A 22008-nucleotide genomic window follows, 5' to 3' on the forward strand; every position below is an offset into this window, starting at 1 on the left:
TACTTCTTTCCAAATTATTATACGCTCAAATGTCAGAAAATAAAGAATTGTGAGTTTGGTTTAAGTTCCGTCAAAATTGTGAAAAATTGAATAACTCGTTTTAAAAAGAAAATATTTGGAATAATAAAAATGCATGCGTCAATGTCAAAGCATTGTCCAGATACTAAATAAATGATAAAGCCTTTTTACTTTTACTTTTTTTGGAATCCATTATCTTTATTAACTTCGTGGTGTTACTTAACTATAGAACGACATTTATTTTAGATAGCAATTTATTGAAATCCTTCATAATGATGTACATGTTACTGACAGCCTACATATCTTTTTCTAAGCAAATACTGGTCAAGGAAGTCATACCTTTGTGAAGATGTAACTCAAATGAGGATTCACATACGCCCACTACCTTAAGGGTGATGCTTTATCCCTATGAGTGTGTAAAAGTCTGTTTAAAACTACCCTCTTAAAGAAATTATCAGTTGAGAAAGTACAGTTGTGTTTATTTCAAATGAAAATCGTTTCAGACGTATACCGATCCGGTCATAGGTAAATTCTACTCAATAGTTGACTGAATTGGCTGACGTCAAAAGTTAAAATGAACAGTTTTAACATTAAATTTCATTGGTACAGTGTGTTGGCATGCGAAAATGTGAGGTCACGGGTCTATATTTTTCCGTAAAAGATTATTTTGCCGAGCTACAGATGTCGAAGACCTCCTTGTATTGGTGCATGTTTTACTCTTATGAAAACTAACAAATTTTAATTAAAATTAAATTTCAAAAGCACACGTACCGTCAATTTCACTTGTGCGATTAAATCAACATTTGATAGACTTTTACTTTTTTGTAACAAAGGCAGGATAAAGCATGACATCTACATAAATATTTTAATTTCAATATCTATTTTTCAATTTTACAGACTAAAGTTTAACATAAAAAACAAAGCCTTACAAAAATAAGTTTTTGTTTTCTGATTAATGGAAACTATACTGCTAAAGAAGAGCACACTGCTACAGAATTGATCGTTTTCTTCATTGGCCTATATTCGCGGCATCTAGGAATTCTTTTACCTCCTGAAGTTGAGAGTTCGCGTTACACAATTTAGATCTTTATATTATGTTTATCATAAACAACATTTATTATAGGTTCAGTGGTCTTTTTAGGATCTTAACCACATTTTGGTACATTTAATTTAAATCAATCCACAAAAAAATAAAAAAGGAAAATAAATCCAAGATATCAGTCTAAATTCTAGGAGAAGCAGCAACTTTTCCTGCACTAGCCGCATACTTCAATTTGTACGCCAAGAAGGCCACGATCCCAACAATAAGAACGATTCCTGTGACACAACCTCCTACTATGGCTGCAATTTGGCTCCCATTCAGACCGAGGTCTTCTAACTCAAATGCAGCAGACGACACAACATTGGAAGGCTCGCCATAGTGCCCAGATGCGTCGATGGCGCGAACTGCGAAGGTCAATAGCGTGTCATTTAATCCGTTGACCTTGACCTTGGCTTGGATCCGGTTGCCGGCGCCTAATGGTGTGATTACTTCTAGCAGTGTTGCCTTCGAGCTACTATCAAATCCAGCAGACACTTCGTCAAATGACTGGCCAACCCGAATATCGTAGCCTGTCACTGAAACAATATAAAATATACGATGTGATTGATTGATTGTTTACTTCTACCTATTATCAAAAAGGTGAAACTCCCAAGACAGAATCACGTTCAGTTCATTGATAACTTAGCCAATATTTAGCCAATTTTAGTACGACTCGCCAATCCAGGGCATAAGCAAGCTCAGCACCTGCGCCTTATTTCATGGGGACATTTGGGACAAAGAAAGTCATGGTATGTACTCTGTTTACATGTCGTTTTAAGTGTACCGTGTGTTTGAAAGAGGCAAAATGTCAGGGTAATCATGAAATCAACGTATCGGTACTTTCGTCTTGGGAGTTCAATTCCCTTGATTAAAATTTCACGCACATGCATTTTAATTGTGATAAGGGCAAAACTTTACCTCGCGTGTACTGATGAAGCTAAACAATGTCGACCAATTATCATAGAACAAATCTGATGTTCACCTTACCTTTGCCGTAGTCAAGGTCCTCCCCTGGTTCTGTCCACTCTAGAGTGACCACTTTGGCGTCTTGGTCATAAGAGATCACTAGCAGGTCGATGATGCGGCTTGGAGGATATGGGTCTTGACCAGAGGTGTAATTGGTCACAACGAATGAACCGGCGTTCGTTGCTCTGTTCATCTTTGGTGCTGGAACCTTCCTTACTGGTTCCATCGCTCCTAAAATAGGAATTTAAAAAATATATATAAACATTCAATAAATAAGGGACATCACGACGTAAATTTCAGTATAATCTTTTTACAGGTGTTGATTTAGTTTAAAACATGTTTATTTTTAGTTTATGTCAGATTCACTCTGGAAAAGCATGTTACATGTCACAACACCAAATAAAAAGCCATCAAAGAGGGTGAATTCAATAGGTTCATATTCTAATGTTAAGTTAAAAGAACAAAAGTTTAACTTAATATGTGGTTCGTAATTTAAAATAGCATCACGCCATTGGCCACAACACAGTTTAACATTTATTTTATCAACATGATCAAATTTTGCTCTGTCTTGCCTGAAACTTTGGTCCGTTATATAACCAGGCATAGTCAAATACAGTGAAATATGAAGTACAAAAATAATACAATGAATAACTAGACAAGCACTCAGAGAGCGCAGACCTCCGCCAAGGCAGCAAAGTCTCCCTCCAATGCCGTTTCACCCCTAAATTTTCGATAGTTTTGATTATTGATTATTGATTGATTATTGAACCGGATAACCACCAAAAACTAATCATCTTTTCCTTGGTCCTCTTCTAACAATTCCTGAAAATTGCATCAAAATCGGTCCATAACTTTTTGAGTTATGTTGATGACAGACAGACAGAAAGACAGGCAGACAGACAAACAGGGGTGAAAACATAACCTCCTTGGCGAAGGTAATAAACCCAGTAATGTTTTTAAATACATTACATTGTAGCAAGAAGGCATCAGATACAATCCCTTGGTTTTAGTACCTGGTGTTGCGAAGGCTACTCCGCTTCCGCCTCCGATCTTGAACATGGCCGCTCCAGGCTTGGTCTCGGCTCGGACATCGACGGAATACCGGTCATTTGAGTTCATTGTCGTGAAGTAGGCCGAGTAGACGCCGTCGTCTGCTTCATTGTCGGAGCCTAGTAAAACAACGGAACACTCGTGTCAGTTAATCCATAAGGCATAAAAATCTGAGCAGTTTTCTAGTAAAATTTTAATGATCAAAACTGGATGAAACAGAGAACAAATGTGTTACACACACGACTGACGGGCTGTTGTAACCTGCCATCCAGCATGCTCCAAGTGGAATAATAAAAAATAACGTTCGCTTGTGGAATATGAAATACAGGCCTTGAGACACAGAGTAACACAGAGTGGTTGCTCTTTTTTATGACTCGTGGGTATCTAGGGCGTGACATACAAGGTTGTTGGTATCTACAGTGTACCATACAAGAGAGTTTGTTCCACTCTATGGTATTCAGGGTGTACGCTGCACCTACCTGCCCCGTTATCCCGCAGCTGCAGGGTGACTCTGTCCTGACTGAGAGGCCGTTCAACATATGCAGTGACATTCGCATACAGCACAGGTGTATACCCCCGGGTCACCTCGGCATAGATCACCGTCTTAAGTGGGTACACGGCGTTCAGCCTGTTGACCCATGCCCGAACTCTGACCGGCTCCTTGTATCCCTGGGGGTGTGACCGCACGCTCACAGTGACCACTTGCTTGGCTAGGGCGGGGGCAGTGTGTTCGATATTGTATGTCCAGTCACCGACCTACAAAGGGATTTTGATAGCTTTAATTTTAGTTTTGATATTTTCTAAGAGGCAGCTCTAGGGGTAACTTTGTTATCTTTTAAAGGTAGTTAACAACTGTTTTGAAATAGGTGAAAGCACGGCCAAACCACCGACTTTAAATATCAAGTAGACAGTGTTGCAAAATGTTTTTACCGCATCAAACTACTCTCAGAGTAGCAAAAAGCAAAATTCAAAGCCATATGTGCTCTGATTTAAAATACAAAAGTGTGTTTCGTCTCACAATTCATCGCAAACTATACTAACCGATCTCCGAACATGTATCAGTGAAACACAAAATTACAATTGGGTATTATTTCGTTTATATAAGCATGCTTACCTCGGCTGTGTTAAAAGCAAACTGTATAGTCTTCGTTGAGTTGTATTCCTGATATTCGGGCGAGTTCAGGTCGAACCGTTTACCACTGGGGCTGGTTAGGCTTACAGCGATAGAACCAAGTTTAGGAAACATGAAGATGAATTTCGTGTCCACGCCTACTGTCTCGTCCACGGCCACCACGCCCTCGTAGGTGCTGCCCTCTTTCGGCAGAACCACGGACTGACGAACCAGCTGCAGCAAACAATTAAAATATACCCTGTTGGATTAAATCCATTTCTTTGAATTTATATGATTTTTATTTCCAACACAATCAATCAACTTAACATAAGGATTCTTTTTTTATTTTGTTTCACTATTGATAAGGGTTCATCACCTCGAGAAAAAGTGGACTGGGTCTTGAGACTTCAGTTACTATAATACCTAACGGAATTTTCGTCAGTCAAGATGGAGAAACCACTGATTATACTTTTGTTATTTATTTAGCCCGTGAGTCGAAGAAACAAGGTAGTTGTGGGAGTTTTAAAATTAGGCAATTTAAAATTACAGTCACGCACCACGGCAGCATCTTTACTAGGATCACCCATGCCAGCGGTAGCAGCGTCCATGGCGGCGTCCAGTGCAGTTGAGAAGTCGCTCTCAGAGTAATAAAACGTTTTACCACCTGAAATATCATTTATTGATTCTTGTAAATACCAGTTTACTGTATATAAATCCGTTCAGTATCCGAACAGAGACATGGAAAGACTTTAAACTCAGATAAGCCGTCAACACTAAATTTGCAGTTTAGTAAGTAGCCTATAACGTAACTGTTGCCTGTCATTATCTCTTGTCATTGCAACATCCTTGTTATATGTGCATAATATTTCAAGGATCATATATTAATGATGATAATAATAATAATAATGAAAAGATAAGAAAGGAGCAAACAAATAAATAAAGGCATTACCGGATTTTTTCGATGCCACATCCAGACCATCATCAACCTTCCCGTAGCCGATAGCAGTGACGACGATCCCAGTGCCCTCTATATCTGACTTCATGACGTCAGCCACGGAGGGGGATTCAGTCTCATATCCGTCAGACATCAAAACAATGTGAGCGTTCTCCAAACTGCGCCCGCCTGCGCTCAGCATCTGGATATATGGCATTAATTCAGTGAAATACGACCAAAAACGTTTGAAAAGACCGTAATTTTGAATAATTATCAAATAACCATATAAGCTTCTGAAGGTAAATATTTTAAACAGATATTGATGTATAATGCACCCACCTTTTTTAATATACAATGAAGATTTGCTCATCACATTACATAGTTTTTAATTATTGAAAAACAATTTCATGTTTCCGAACTTTTTGGTCGAGTGTAGGCCTATAAACGTTCGCCATCTCTGTTTATCTTATAAGGTAATGGGTTACCATTTAGTTATAAATGGTTTTAAATGTAAGTCTCGTCATGCGAGTTATTGAACTAAAATGACACGTACGTGCGTGCGTGCGTGTGTGTGTGTGCGCCTGTGCGCCTGAGAGAGAAAGAGAGAGCGAGAGAGTAATCGCACCTTCTTTGCTTGCTGTAAACCTTTTCCTATTGCCGTAGAACCACCCACAAATCTTGGCATATACTGTGCAAGCGACCCAATAAGCCTGTCTTTGTCGGCCTCATTGCTCAGCTTACGGAGTCCTAAGAAGGGCAAGTCATAGGCCTGGTTGTTAAAGAGAACGACCCCGACCTCTATACCCAGAGGTACAGATTCCCTGATAAATGAGGTGGCGGACTGGAGGACCTTAAACGCACGATCTTTCTGAAAAAGGTAAATATGAAGTGATTAAAATCTCAAAATAGTAGGCCTACTACTACTCCTACTACATGTACTACTACTACTACATTGTACTACTACTACTACTACTACTAATAATAATAATAATAATAATAATAATAATAATAATAATAATAATAAATAAATTGATAAATGGATAAAGTTAAAAGAGTACAGATCTGTTTGCAAATGAAGAAGGGAGTGCTTAAAAGCCTTGTATCGTTATCTTTACTTACTTTGTTCATACTCTCTGAGACGTCTAAAACCAGAGCCAGCCGTTCACCGTCCAATTCTACTCCTGTCGAAGTGACTTTACGTCTAGGATAAAGGGCCCGGAAAGATGGCTCAGTGTCAGTGATCTCACATGGTTGGCCCTCCTTTCCTGCGCACAGAATCGATAAGTAAGTTTACAAAATATTTTTTGTCCTTCTAAAGATTTGCGATTAAATGTTAAGTAATTAAAACTATATATTCGACTTTTAAAGAAGATGTAAGCTGTATATTTACATTCACCCTCTCTCTCTCTCTCTCTCTCTCTCTCGTGACATATTTGATAATACCGATTTCTTCCATTGCACCAGATGACCTAGTCCAAGCCACCGAATGCAGCAGGGGTGCCACGAAGCAATCTCACCTGAAAAATCCTCGTGTTCTTTTATAACGTCCCAGGTACCCGTGTTACACAGCTTATTCTGCTTGTTGGGTGCAAACTGACTGTGCTGCATAGACGGCTCCGTGGCCTTCATCTCACAGAAAGAGTCAACCTGAAATGCAGTAGAATCTAAGTGTCCTTAAGGCTGGGTCACACTGCGCTTGCAACCTTTTGGCAACCTCTTTGCAACCACAAAATCTGGTGGTCGCTTGCCATCACTTTGCGACCTAATTTGCATATTTTGATCGGCAAGCAGTTGCTAACCGGTTGCAACAAGGTTACAGTATGGTATCTGCAACCTCTTACAGACAATCTTCAAGTCAGAGGTTACCAGTCGCACACCGTTAGGCGAGCGATAAACAACCTGTCAGCAACCACTTGGAGACTGAAAACCGGTTGCAGGACTGTAGCGATCGCTTGCCAACTGGTAGCAGCAAGGTTGCACAGACTATATATATTTTATAAGTTGTGACGATAGCTACCTTCTCGTAAATTTCCCTCTCGGATGACAACAGAGGAAATATTTTAAACATTATTATACAACGATTGGATCCGTTCCGTAGCAGCTTCAAATGATTTAATATTTTGAATATTAAAGTATGATTCTGCTATGAGATTCTGTTATAACGTCACAGTCGATTTCTGTACTACCAATATTGTCAAACTTACAATAATAAATAAGAAATATATTTGTACTATATATTGGCATTTATATCAAACCAGTGGTGTAATAAAACACATATTTGGATGTTTTTTCAGCCTTATTAATGTAATAATAGGCATGCATAGTTTTTTTTTCAATACTTGGTATCTTTGAGGTCGCAAGGCCTGTGCAGTTACGGTCACACTGAACATAAAACCTCCTTGCGACTTGCAACTGTCACCGGTTGCAGAAAGGTTGGCGACAAGTTGCAACAACTCGCAAAGTGGTCTCCAAATGAACGCTGGGTTACTATCCGGTCGCGCCGGTTTTCGGTGCAGCACCGAAAACCTCCTGGCGACCGAAAAGCCTATTTGTGGTATCCAACCGGTTGCTAAAAGGTCGCCGACTGCTTAGCAACTGATTTGCGACCGATTGTGTGGTTTTCCCTTTGTCTTTGTAGCCCCAAGCGTTACACTTACAATACAACATCTTTAAATAGTGAAGGATCCTGCGCGTCATCAATTTGTTTCCGTCCTTGTGGTACGAATTCTAAGTACTGGGAGGAAGTTAATTTGTATTTATTTGACCTTCTTTATATTGGTGACATTGTTTTACTGTTATAAAAATGCCTGACAATTAAATTTATTGTAAAAAGTATGAATCAAACTTTGCTATTTACTTTTTTCTCTGCGCCCGCCTATTTGCTTAATTTTTCTTCCATTGTGACTTGGCAAATTATGACTTGGCAAATTAAAAAGTAAGATATTTCCGGCTGCTTTAGTCATTAAAAATGTTTCCAGTAGATTTGACAACAATAGTTGTCAAAAATTAGCCATGATATAGGAATGGATAAAAAGATAACAGTTTATCGTTTACATTGTGATAATCATTATTGATTGTTTTGGCACTTTATTTGATTTGTTTTTAAAGTCTTTCAATTGTTGGTTATAGAAAAACCTTTAAAAGTAATCAACTAATTCTTCTTCCTCTTTAATAGTAAATTTAGGCTCCCTGTCTCCTCCGCGTTCATCATCTTTCGGTTGATCCTCTTCGTGGGAAGCAGAGTCTGTGTTGGAACTTTGTGAAGAACTTTCTTCACGGGCATTTGCTTTCTCAAAATACATTCTGGCCACCCTTCCCACGCTGTTGGATGACATACTGGGGACTGAAGACACGGGCTCAGCGGCTTCTATTTACAACACTTTTAGTCAAGTATGGTGGCTGATAGGGACTCATACATTTATTTATTTTATTGAAAAAAAATACTTATGAAAACCTTCTAAATAAATTTAAAAGGATGACAACAAATACAATCTACGTTTTAATTGAGAAATAACGATTTTGTCAAGGTATTTAGAAAGCCTTAATGGCATGATATAAATGAAAAATATATTTATATATTTAGTGGCCACCATCCTACGCTTATTTTATCACGGTTGCTTGCGACCTTCTCGCGACATGTTTTCGAGTGCATGCGAGCTGTAAGAAACCTGTTAGAGACCAAGCGACTAAAGACCGTTAATCGACCATGAAGTTTCAACTGCAACCTCCTTGTGACCTGCTGCCCACCGCTTGCAACCGGTTAGTAACCTGTTTGCAACTAAGCGACTAAAGACCGCCAATCGACCGTGCAGTTACAGGTGGTATGCGACTGGTTTTAGTCTGGTTACAGCGACCTACTGGCAACCAAGAGGAGACCTATAGGCAACCTCTCAGTTACCAATCGTTTTCATTATCAGTCGCACTGGTTGTCGGTGCCAAAAAAATGGCCTTCGTGTGTCAACGATCGCAGGCGACCTGTTTGCAACCTAATGCGACCACTTTAAAACCTAGGGCAACCTCCTTGCGACTGAGGTTGCAAAGAGGTTGCCAAAAGGTTGCAAGCGCAGTGTGACCCAGCCTTTATATGGATCATATTAGCAATTGGTGTAACTTTATTTTACATATAAACTTTAGTGTGGCAAGAGACTTTATCTTTTAACCCAACATCCTCAGTTCAGCAATTTGGAAAAAGGGTTATTTTTTCTTTCTTTACATAAAAAAGCAGGAGCATATCTCTACGCAAATCTTTATTTATTTATTTATTTATTTATCAAATCTGCACAGTTCACTTGAGGGATGAAGAAGAGTAAATGACATTATATAAACTAACCGAGTCGATGAACTGGTAGAACATGACCGAAGCCTTGGCGGTGTTTCTGGTCAGGAAAGGATAAAAGCGGCAGTCCTTCTCCGGGAGCCCTGTAAGACGACTTAACATGCATCGTCTAGCCGTCTTCCCGTCGTAGACCTTGTAAGTGCCGCGAACCTGCAAAATTGAAGGAGCATAAACACTTAAAAAATTTTCCTTGTAAATGCTTAATTTTATCATCATATGATAATAGTTGCAATGGCTTGTTTGTTTTTTCTTTAAAGTTGGATTCACTTTCAATTTTCACCACGGATTAGATCAAAATGTTTTTTTAATATACCCTATGATTCAATATTTCACAAAGTGGTTGAAAATTCCAGTCATGGACCTTTACTTCGAGAATCGTTACTAGTAATCACCCCGCCCCTAAACAGTAGTTATTAATACTATACCCCAACCCTCCCACCCCTCCCACAACCCAAACAGAGGAGGTGCGTTACTAGTACCCCTCCACACCACCCCTCTCATTAAGACTACTTGTATATAGAACAAGTGTACTGTAGTTTTTATACCACTTCCTCCACTCAACCCCTCCCCTACCTACCCTCGACGAACACCCGGTGACAGTGGGCCTCCCGTTGGCCCCCACGTAGAACAGCGGGTAGTTTTCGTCCTCTACCAGACCGTACTCGTCAAATACGCCATAGCGAAGATGGGCAAACTCATGGACGATCACGCGCCCTGAAACAGAATATATATATGTACGAGAAGCTACTGTTTCATAATGGAAAGACACTTGAGATAAGGACCTGTTCTACAAAATGTATATTAAATATTTTAGTCTATTCAGTGTTAAGAAACGAAGTTAGAGGAGTTGTAGAGATTTGAGTCATAGTGAATATTTATAGGCCTAAACTACACAGACGAAAGTGTCACATTGCACTGTCGATATTTTCCTTTTAGTGTCCAGTGCCGACAACAATTTAAACTTAATTATTGTCCTCAAGAGGCCTTTATTGCGAGGGTCTTCCGAGATAGGCGGAAAAGAGTTTTCGCTTTAATAATTAATGATTTGTTCCTGGTAGAAGTGAACTTTCATTATTAGGGTTTACTTGCTCACTCTTAGAGGAAATTTTACCATAAAATCAACTGTTCTTTTTTTTTTAATTTCAGACGCCTTTTAAATTATGTCGAAACCAATTTTTTCCTCAAAATTCCTCCCCTCCTATTAGGTTGCCGTGATAAACCCATACTGATTTAGAGACGTTATCTCGTAATTGCCGTACACAAGATTAATATTACATCAATGCATACTGTGGTTTTTGTCTACATTGTAGATACATGACATAAAAGTCCACAGTAGAGGAATGCGTTCTGTCTTATACTGCAAAAATAGTACAGTTCTCAGTGCTGTCTCAGTTAAGAGATATGACCGTGTTGACGATAATTGGCATTTATCTGTGGCATCTTTTAAGTAGATATTTGCACATAAATGCTATGAGCCGGGCAGGTAGATTTAGGGCCCTTTTAAATTTGTCATTGTACGACGGGCTGGGTCTCTTAGTTGGCCTACATGCCTCAAAGTACACTTAAACCCCAGTATACACTATCGGCAAGTTTCTTCCTAATACTTACAACGTACATGTATAGTTAGGAGTGTGCAATAAATAGTTTCCACTCAAACCTATTTAATTTATTGTAAATGTATGTTGAATGAACTTGATTGAAATATTGCTGTTCCCACCCATTTTTAAACGTTTTCATTAAAAAGTGTTTAATGAGTTTTTGGCTTCTTATCAGTCGTTTGTATGACGCATATTGGAGTCCAGCTTTTTTATTCGGTTATTTAATAAGCCAACGCGTAAGTGACTGACGGGTAAATGAATGTTTTAGGAACAAACGAAAGCAACAGGATTTTCAATACCAGTTTCATCAACACTGGATAGCGCTACATCCTACAGATAACACTATCCATTGGATAAAATCCTTATCCTCTTTATAGTTATCCTGAGGATAGCAGCTATTTTAACCGCTGGGTAGCAATATCAGAAACAAATATTAAAATCTTAAGAAATTCTTATTTTACCCACAGGATAGCAATGGGCCCTGTGTGCTAATATACAGCATTTTAATAATAAGGTTATTTGGCACAAGCTGCTCACCGGTCAGATGTCTTCGACAGATTGGCTCACACATTTTAGATATTTATTAATATTTTAATATTAATACATACAATATCTTTAAAGATTAGACATATTCCACAAAAATAAATAAATAAATAAATAAAATGTACGCACCCGGATCTCCCCAGTTGTACTCTCTGTTGGTGCCGTTGTCCAGAACGTATTCCGGCGTCACATGAACGTACTCGGCCGGCTCCCCGCACTCTCCGGGCTGCTTGGTGTACGGTACGTGACCGTACACGGGGTTACTGTGGTCCACACGGAAGTCCGCCTTGGCGAAGGTCTCCAGTGTCGCCTTCTCGTACTCGGGGCGGTCCTTCCACGTCTCCGGGATGAGGATGCTCACGTTACGGAAGTAGGCGCGCTGGCGTGTGGCGGTGTGGAGGTATGGAGAGGCAGACGTGAAGAGTTTCTGGTGGATGAATTAAAATATTATAGTAATTATAGGAACGGCAGTAATTAAATGAAAAATGAAAGAAAAAGGGGGTAGGAGAGAGAGAGAGAAGAGGAAAAGACAAAGGGAAGGGACAAAGTCCTGTTTTTTCTTCGATAGAAGGTTCATTGTGACGTTATATTGAGTTAATTTTCGATATCATTTCCATTTCTTTACGATATTTATTTACAAATGACACTAAGAAACCATTTCATCTTGTTTGTTGGAAATTAGAAATAAACTCATTTCCACTTGTTATTTGGGGATAATCAGTCTTTAACCAATGAATCATTTATTCAAGCGGAATACCGATACATTTTAACGTTAGTTTCTGAGAATTTATTTGATTTCGCCTTTTTCTGTGACATGATTTACGTTACCATAATAAAGAAAATTTAGCTTACTACTTAAAGGACTACATTTACTTTCTTCTTTTTTAATTTTGCATTTCACTCTCACTATATACTGTAAATATGATAGAAGACAATTATTGTTGCAGTAATGAAAATTTACCTTAATTTCGTCAATCATGGCCAAGTTTTCCTTGACGCTGTGATGTATGGCCACCAGTACGCCTTCGTAGCCGTTATTCTTGAAGGACATGAGTGAGTTCTGGCCCGCATTGCTCCCTACTGCCAGTGCCACCAAGACCAGGAAACCCGTCAGGGAAGTCATCTCTTTGGAAATATGCCATAGAATGTCGTGGGAATAGTTCACGCAACATAATTCAAACTTATAACGAAAAAATCCTGAAACAATGCTACTTCATTCTTCGAGCACTTTGTTTTGTTTGCAATGAAACAATTTTTTGAAAAAGAAAACTTAAACGAATAACTACGTACCGTCCACTCTTCTGTTGAATAAAACTTATGTGCTCACTGACTGTGTTACTTAAACTAGCATAAATTTTGACCGATAGTCAAATCTCAAATATCTCATGCCAACTAGTAGTTCTTATTTGCAATACAGTGGTTCCACTAATACTAATGTAATAGCTATTAAAAAGTAATGGCAATATCAACCTTAAAAACCATTTAAGGTTAACTTGGGACAGGGCCATTTGAAAAAAAAATACTTACTTTTTAAGTGCTTTTAAGCGGACTACCAAAAGCCTACAACGCTGCGTCAGTGCTCGTCGTCAATTACGCAAGACGGTATGTGCCTAATAATTCTCTGCCCTCAAGATTTACTCAGCGCTCTTTCTCGCTATCAAGAACTCATTCTACATCAACCCGCGTACCCTTTATGTAGCAATCACGATCACTTTGTTCCCAGGTCGATTTTTCTATTCACAATCTTTGTCCTAGGACTAAATACTATCGCAGACTCTTCGAAAGCGTGGGTCGGCTATTGGAAGGGGAATAAACACTTAGTTCAGTTGTTTATTTGAGTCGGGAAGGAAACGGGACTATTTGTCCACACGGAGTGATAAAATGATTTGTCCGTCAACAAAACGTTCAGAAATCATGGGGCGTTTTTCAGTTGCTTGGCTATCAGTTTTGCATTTAGGATATAATTTAGGTAAATTTCTTTACGATGAAACTTAGGTCACCTTCTGCTCTTGTGCCCGAGAAATTGAAAAAGTGATTTTTCCCGTAAAAATTATTTTTCTATTTTTTTCCATCTTGATTATATTTTCATTATCGTAGTATGGGGGGGGGGGGGGGGGGGGGGGGGGGGGAGGAGAGTCGACGGCAGCGTCCAAATTGAAATTTGATATATTTTAATTCTTACGAATTACTGCCATGTTAAACACCTCTTTACAATGGCTTGCAAGTGCAGACACTGATACATGATTTCATTGCTTGTTATCTGCTTTGTATCTTTTAACAAATACCCCATTTCTTATTCCAAGGGTCAACTAGAACCCTGAATGTAAGAGCAGACGACGCCGTCCTCTCACTCTTTCAGACCCATCAGCATAGCTCACACACTTTAAAAAATCTTAAATATCCTTTTAAATATTTTCCACTCAACTTTATTAATTGTATATAAAGTGTGTATTAAAATGATAAAAAATACTGTAGATGCTAGTAAAAAGACAATGGAAATCAGAGTAACAAAACGAAAAGAAGGATAGGCGCAAATGATTCAACTAAAAATGTCCTCGATTACTTTTCAATATTTTATTTTTTCAATAATTTCAAAGATTTTTCATAAATTACTGCCCTCTGATAGGGCCACATATGTATTTACACAATTTAAATATTTGTCTATGAAAACAATAAAATCTTTTTATGTATACAAACATGGCTATACTAGTATGATGAAACATTCAAATTCACCATTTAAAAATCCCAAAGCATAGTCCAGTGCTCAGGAATTAACCTACTGTAATATCTTAACAAGCTTTTATCAAAGATTACGTTTGAACTTTAGATGTTTGTTTGAACTCTCTAAAATTGAAAAATTTGTGATGAACTGCAAAGAAACAATATTCGAAGAGTGTTAATAATCAACTTCAACATTTCGCACAAATATTTTGAAAGTATCCCTATATTCGCTACAGCTTAACCCCCAAATAAGAAAAAAACTCTATGATTTCTTATAAAAAAATACAGAAATATCTACCATGAATCAATATCCATGCCGTTCTTCATATGGAGCGGGGAAAGCTATCTTTATCAAAAAACAATAATAATTTTCTCATTTAGGTACTGAATTACGCAACTGGTCATTTAATTGCAGCATCTGAATACCAATGCAAAATCATCATCACAACAAATACGTGCATTTGCCGAATCTAAACATATAATAAACTCTCTGAAACCACGGAATGGACCTGGTTGCTTTTAAGTTCTGTCACACAGAAAAAAAGGCCCAAAATGAACACCTCCAGTTTTGCTGCCTTTTTTTAAAAAAATAAAATCAGAGATAAAAAAACCAGGAGACGACACAATGCAGCTACACATTAGAAGAGTACAAAAACGAGTCCCATTACTATACCCCGAGTCTCCAAGAACACTGGGACCTCATCACTATTATAATGTGAATACCCACTGAGTTATGACATCCAGGGTACATACCACACATACTGGGTCAATCACCCCCCTATAGATATTAACCTTTTTTGTGAGACCCCCCCCCCTTGACAAACCATAAGATGGCATTACTCACCTCATTTATAGCTATTATCCCTTTTTGATATGAAACTTTTATGTAACAAATCTTAACATCTATTACTCGTACTTTTCAAAATGACTTAAGATTATGTGCCTTTATTGCGTTTTTTTAATACCCAGGTCCCATCTATAATGAGGCACTCATACAGGGACTCAAGACTTAACACCTTTAAAAGTAATCAATATACAAGGGTAGCAATAGGCTGCTAAGCCACATGTATGACTCTTATTAATGCCAATTAATCAGCCAGGTGAACAAAGTCCACCTGAGATTTCCATGGAGTGCTGCAGCAAAAAAGTAGATTAATTTGATCATCTTGTGATGCCATCCAGAACTTCACCAGTTCAGGTTTAAGTGTGTGTCTCATTGTTAATTGAAATACACAGGAAACCATGCAGCTTATATAAAAAGATTCTTGATGCCCTGTGTCCTTAAAAACATGTATGGATAGATGCTATCCAGCTATCTGTACATATACAGTATCATTACACATGTCTTAGCTTTTAGTTTAAAGATTGTGTAATTTGCTCCTAAAATGTAATGATGCTACTACCAACTTGTTAAAAAAAAAGAAAAAAAAAAAAAAAAACAGATATATGTTTACTGAGTCATGCACTCATCATCAGCAAGATGATATTTTAGTTTGATATTAGATGACAGTTTCAATAAAAATTACTTTAAATTAATAGGTGAACAGTTGCATTGCACATTATCCTGTTGAAAAATCCACTTTTACACATTTTTATTTATCAAGTGACCCTCACAGATCCTAACTTACAGAACATGTCATATATGCAGTCACCAATCCTTTGTAAAAACTCCTCACAAAATGTTTAACTTTCTCATTCACAGTACTATCAGCACTGACCTAAATCTTGCAAGAGAAGACATAAAAAATAGAAAAAAATGGATGGTAACACAGTATCACTGTTAAAGACTGAAAGTCTGAATACAAAATAATGCACATTTGTATTTGTTGAAATCTTATCAATACTAAAAAGCTGTTAGCTTTTTTGTACATCCCCACAGATATGCATATGTGCATTTATAAAACAGCAAAGTCATTTTTTGATTACTCTAGTTCTGACTCCATTCTTGTATAAAATTCTGTGGAAATCAAGGCCACTATATTATACCAAACACCACCAAACTTTGATACTACCATGATAGTTTAAAAAGTTGACCTGAAGTATCTTAAAGCTGAGGAATGTTAAGTTAACTTCCCTGCTTAATTCCATTCTTATTAAAGGGAACAAAATGTTTGTCCCCCTTAACATCAGAAGGTTGGTGCATTCAGAATAAACAGTCTGTCCTCCTCTCTCTTGATCCACTTGAGGAGTTTGTTGATGGACGTGATGGCTTGAGTTTTGGTCACCAGAGGGCCAAACACCGTGTAGAGCTCAAAACCCGACGTCATCTGGAGAACAAATGTGAAATATGTTTACTTCTAAATCACTATGATCCAAGATGTAAAGGATTTACTGAAATCCTGGCAGGGTCGCAGGGGTAAAATAAAATACTGACTCCCATGGCAAATTTTCACACAGAAAAAAATAGAGGCTGGGTAGAGGCTTGGTCTTTTTCAACCAATACATTGCTTTTTTTTCAATATTCAGTTAAACTGGTATTAAGACTCATAAAAATGAAGATCAAGTGCCTTTTTGTGTAACTTTCCTAAAACCTAATGTACATTCCATCTCTATTCTAATATGGGTAGGTAGTGCTGAGCATCAGAAAAAATCTTTCCAAATTAACAATGAATTCTGGCACTAATCTCATTTTTTGGAGTTCATACTGACCAAAGAGATAAGTATGTTTGGTGTGACTTCAAATTTTGCCACGTCAAAATTAACAAGTGTTCTTCATATTTTCCTGTGTTTGTCTAAAAATGTGACTTACCCATCCTAACAATGTCTCATTAGCTCCCACATGGAATAATATTTTCAATGGTCTAGCAGAACTATGGATCCTATGATGAAGGTACAGGTACAGACCAAACAATCTGGAACAAAATAATAATATCAACAAATTTAAATTGGCATTCCAGATACAATACTTCAAAGGAATTTTGTAAATCAGTGAAGGTTGTCATTGTTTGTAAAAGATGGATTTAATTGGAAATTTACCATAACGGGGTCCAAGAGAGAATGCTCCATCTTTCTTGAAGGAAGATGGGTCAAATTAAAAGATCTCATTAAATCCAGCTAGTAGTTTCCTCTGTCCCTCAACCATCAAATATATATATATTTTCCTTTAATGTTCTCTGGTTACTAAATATTTCACATCTGGTCTAAACGCCTGCAGCCAGCTATAATCTATAATTCTCATAGAAGCCAACTGTGACACAAACACTCAACACAATCTTTTCTCAACCAGTCTCACCTAACACAATTTCTCCCACCTACCTCTCTTGTTCCTCTTTGGTGGTATAGGGAGCGTCTAGCTCAGGACTGGTGTACTGTGCAGTGCTCTTGGACTTGTACATGAAGTGCCTGAGATCTGCTATCCCCACCTGTGATATACTGTACGACGTCCTGGCAAGAGCCTCCGTTATAGCAGTCAGGCAATTGTATCTGTTTAACCTCTGGAGAGCAAAGTTTGTAACAAGTTGATTACTTAAATATTCTGGTCATTGAATAGAATGTGATAATAAACACAGAAGGTAAGGTATTGACTTTACTAACTGCATAGTGCATGATTACACTCTATGTTGTAACGTAGTCACTGTCAAAGACTATCAGTCCAGGTAAGCAATAAAATTTTATCCTGAAATAAATTGTAAAAAATGGTCTGCTTTTACTGTTGTTCAGAATAACCATCTTGAGTCTAGTTACTGCTGACTCTGAAAGCTAACTGTGGATTTGTGACTTAGTGTTAAAAACTGACTAGAATGTTGCCTGTCCTCTGATCGAGGAAGACTAAAATATTTTCAAAATTTACACCTACATAGTGCTAGTATTTACACTATGATGGAATAAAGAATTCTTTTCTAAAATCTTAAATTTCTGAAATCCTGGCTTTGCCCGTCCTTGAAAAAGAAAAGGTAAAAAGCCTGTTTCTAGAATTTGATTTTCTGTGACGTTACCCGCACTTTTCTTGACCTTTGTCATTCCAACAATACTTACATCCACTATTTTCTGCCTGCACTCAGATAGGGTAAAGAACATGTCCCTGTCTACAGTGAGGAGGAGCAGACATGTCTGACATCCAGGGTCCAGATAGGAGACATAGGCATGAAGAAACCCACTGAAATGGGAAAGCATATTCTTAACATAGTACATTGTACATGGGCACCTTTCACAGTATGCTGATTATATTCAACAATATCATAAAACAATGCTTTCAAGATATTTTCTAGAATCTATTTATTTTTGTTGTACTAGTTCTAATCACAACTGCTAAAATACAAAAAGTTAACATCTGTTGTTAGATTTCAGAAAACAATTTGAAGTCTTGCATATGATAGACTTTACAGGTATAAGAAAAGAATACTACATCAAACTTGACAGATCATAGGTCTTTTTACAAACATTAAGCTAGTAATATAAATTCTGGAAAATTTCAATTTAATAACACTAAAATGTTCATTTGATTTATATCCAAAATATTTCTCACCTTGCATCAAATTTTGGCAGACATATTGGTGTCCACGACTCAGCAGCTTTGAAACTCTCCGAGGCATTGACTAAATTGATGATGAGGTGAAGATCTGACGGATGCAGAAAATATTTCTTCATCCTCACCAGAGTGATGAGCTGGTTATTTGCCAGTAGAATGGCAAATACCAAATCCTGGAGAGAAAACATGCTATAGTGAGTAGTGAAACACCTACACCAATTGTAATTGAAACAGAACAACAATGCTCCATATTCTGAAATATTACACCTACTTTACATCAATATCTTTGTGAAGAGACAATTATCATAATTAATATCATAAAGTTATAATTGGGGTGGGTGGAGAGGTGGCCACGGGGGTTAAAAGCTTGATTACTTATTTTCTTATTTTTCAAATTCAAAACCTTTTTAATAACGTTATTTCAAAAATAGAAAACCAAGATGGAGTAATAGCAGTAGGAAATTCATCTGCATGTGATTGTAATATTTTACAACCAATGTTAATGGCAAATATTCTTACAGAATTATCCTAATGCAGGCCCGTAGCCAGGGGGGGTTCGGGGGGTTCAAAAGAACCACCCCTTTTGCTGGGAAAAGGTCCACTCTGGGTAAAATTTGATCTAGGTACATATAGTTTTATGGGAAAAGGTCCACTTTTTCAGAAAAAGAACCCTCCTTTTGAATTTGCTGGCTTCGGGCCTGTAATGAGTTAATATTCTCCTCATATGCCCACTCACCTTAACATTAGCATTCTGTACAATACTCTGAGCTATATTCTCTCTTGTAGAGCTGGGTAACGGTAGACATCTCACAGCTCCCAGCAGAAAACTCGGCTCATGGTCCATCAAGTGCAATAAATTATCTATAAACTTCTCCGACCCCGTTAAAAGCCTCCTTAGATCATAGTTCCGTCTCTGTTTGAATATCTTGTTCAATTGTGTATATGTCAACACACTAATGATCTGATTGTATACATAAGTTAATTGGAATAAAAGTTGATGGTATGAGTCTTCAGTCTTTGCTACTGCCACTAAGTTCAGGTTTTCCCTGTTAAGGAAAACAAACTTATGATTCCCTGCAATAAGGCAGCGTAAACTGTCATTACCATCCTGCAGGAAGGACACTAAAGCCTGCATCACACCCATGATGGTGACTAACTTGTCTTCTTTCCCATACCTAGAACAGATAAATAAAAACATATGTATATGTAAATAAATATCAACTTGTGACTCTACACACAACTGTTTTATTATACCTGGACAGGAATTGATATTTGGCTGATAACCAGTACCTAGCTTTTCCTCTTCTTTTTTCTTTTTTTTTTTTTTTTTTTCAATTGCAGATGCTATACAACTTTTTTTCTTGTCTTCTGCTTTTACTAGTATAACAAAGTCATGAAAAAACAAGCAGTAAGTCAGAAATATTTAGATGGCTTTGCTAAGTGACTAGCTAAGTGTGTGACCTGGGCACCTGTTAAAGATCATGACAAACAATAACCAAAATTACTCTACTCTACCAGTACCTTGAGTAAATAGGTTTCCCTGCCTCACTAAGAACAAATATATGTTTTCTTTGACTCCTCCAGGCCTCTGTTTGCACATTCTCCTCGGAGTCACTCTCTATCACAGTTAAACCTGATGCGGATGGACCACTAGATACTGCTGCAGTTTGCCCTCCTTCCTTCTCTTCTTCCTTGCTGGCTGTTGTCTCATCAGAAGACGTAAGGGACAAATCTTCATCGTCTGTCACTTGTAACTCATTGAGTTTGTCTTTAAGTTCTCCATCTTTTTCTCTTTCCTAAATGACAGTAGAATCCAAAATCATTAATTTATTAAGTAACCCCAGTTATATATATTTCTTATATGTAAATTATTACCAAAAACATTGTCCTACTGTACTTATCACCCTCCTAAAATGATAGTATTGATATAATAATTTGATAAACCATTATTGTTCTGTTGTTTCTCATCACTTTATGATTCAAGTTTCTCTCTTACCTCCCTGAATTGATATATCTATCCAATCAATATGATTAATAATGTCTGTTATGATCACAGACTGGTCAAAAGCAGCCATGTGCTGGTCAACATCAGACTATACTGACTTCACAACCAGTCAATATCGGGCAGGAATCAGGAGATATAATCTTTTTTTTATTTTTTTCAAAAAGACTCAATGGCTGGGATTTGAACCCACAACCCCTCATTTATAACCTGGTACTTTAGATATTACTAAAGCATTGCTTTTAAAGCCCCATAAAAAATGTGCGATGCATGTACATATCAAACTAACTGTATTAGGCAGACTTTATGGGACTATTTAGGTTATTTTACCAGATTGATAAGCAATCAAGGTGACAGCCGAACGTGAGATATTGAGTCCGATGGGAAAGTGTAACGTGACAGAGATTTCCCCATGATAGAGTCCGCTTCCCATTCATTTGTACAGGTAAGCCTCGTCCTAGATTTTGACAAACTAAAGTCAGGCTAACTCTAACTATTGCAACTAAATGGGAGGGCGGACTTTTCTGTTACGGTCGGTTACACGGACCCTCAGTTTCGTTACACCGGGCAAACTTCCGACTCAATATCTGACAATGCAAATTGATATGTACACTGATAGATCTAAAAAATATTCTGTTGGTTAACAAATACAGCTGGTCGATAAAATCTTTAGGAATCATAAAAAAAGATAAAAGATGCTACCTGTTTTTCACCTGCCAACTCGGGTTTGGAGCGGTTCGTTATTTCACTAATTGTCCCACTCGAGTGTCTTGGGCGGCGAATTTCGTGTAAACTCCCCTGCCATCCTTGGGTAAGATCCGCGTAAGAGTCAGTGGGAGCAAGGATCACAGTGCCTCCCGCTCCTGGTTCAGGAACATCGGAGTCATAGGACGGAGTCTGCGACCGATCACTTCCCCCTCCGTCCATGTTGGTTAAGCACGGATCGATAGGGGGCGTGATGAGCAAGACGAGCCTTTATCATAAAGAAAAAAGGAGAAAGACGCGTAGTTATTTTGGTCTTTATTTATTCATTTAACTTATGTTAAAAGAGTTGATGTAAGGTATGTAAGAAAAAGGCCGTGGCATTTTTTTCATACATGTTGGCATCAAATTCTTGGGATAAAACGTCATGTTTTCATTTTAGGCCTACTGAGTACACTGATGTTAACTTAAAACGCTT

General features: G+C 37.8%; 2 protein-coding genes across 2 annotated transcripts; both read right to left on the bottom strand.

Moving 5' to 3' along the window:
• Positions 1-869: 869 nt before the first annotated feature.
• LOC106151714 (calcium-activated chloride channel regulator 1-like) lies at positions 870-12760 on the bottom strand. The gene is made up of 14 exons (XM_087015966.1): positions 12599-12760; positions 11767-12064; positions 10074-10210; positions 9491-9646; positions 6678-6807; positions 6280-6425; positions 5786-6028; positions 5176-5362; positions 4784-4890; positions 4230-4460; positions 3595-3871; positions 3079-3234; positions 2087-2296; positions 870-1635 (listed from the first exon to the last, which is right to left on the bottom strand). The coding sequence occupies exons 1-14, from the start codon at positions 12758-12760 to the stop codon at positions 1241-1243; spliced, it is 2835 nt and encodes a 944-aa protein (XP_086872092.1). The 3' UTR covers positions 870-1240.
• A 1436-nt stretch (positions 12761-14196) lies between these two features.
• LOC106151739 (vacuolar fusion protein MON1 homolog A) lies at positions 14197-21788 on the bottom strand. Its single transcript, XM_013525125.3, has 8 exons — positions 21531-21788; positions 20348-20622; positions 19563-20001; positions 18824-18999; positions 18334-18454; positions 17614-17792; positions 17108-17210; positions 14197-16625 (listed from the first exon to the last, which is right to left on the bottom strand). Exons 1-8 carry the CDS (start codon positions 21753-21755, stop codon positions 16485-16487), a joined length of 1659 nt encoding a protein of 552 aa, XP_013380579.2. The 5' UTR covers positions 21756-21788; the 3' UTR covers positions 14197-16484.
• Positions 21789-22008: the final 220 nt, after the last annotated feature.

The sequence above is a fragment of the Lingula anatina genome, chromosome 6 (assembly GCF_051362555.1).
Source record: "Lingula anatina isolate TDL-2025a chromosome 6, LinAna3.0, whole genome shotgun sequence".
NCBI lineage: Eukaryota > Metazoa > Brachiopoda > Lingulata > Lingulida > Lingulidae > Lingula > Lingula anatina.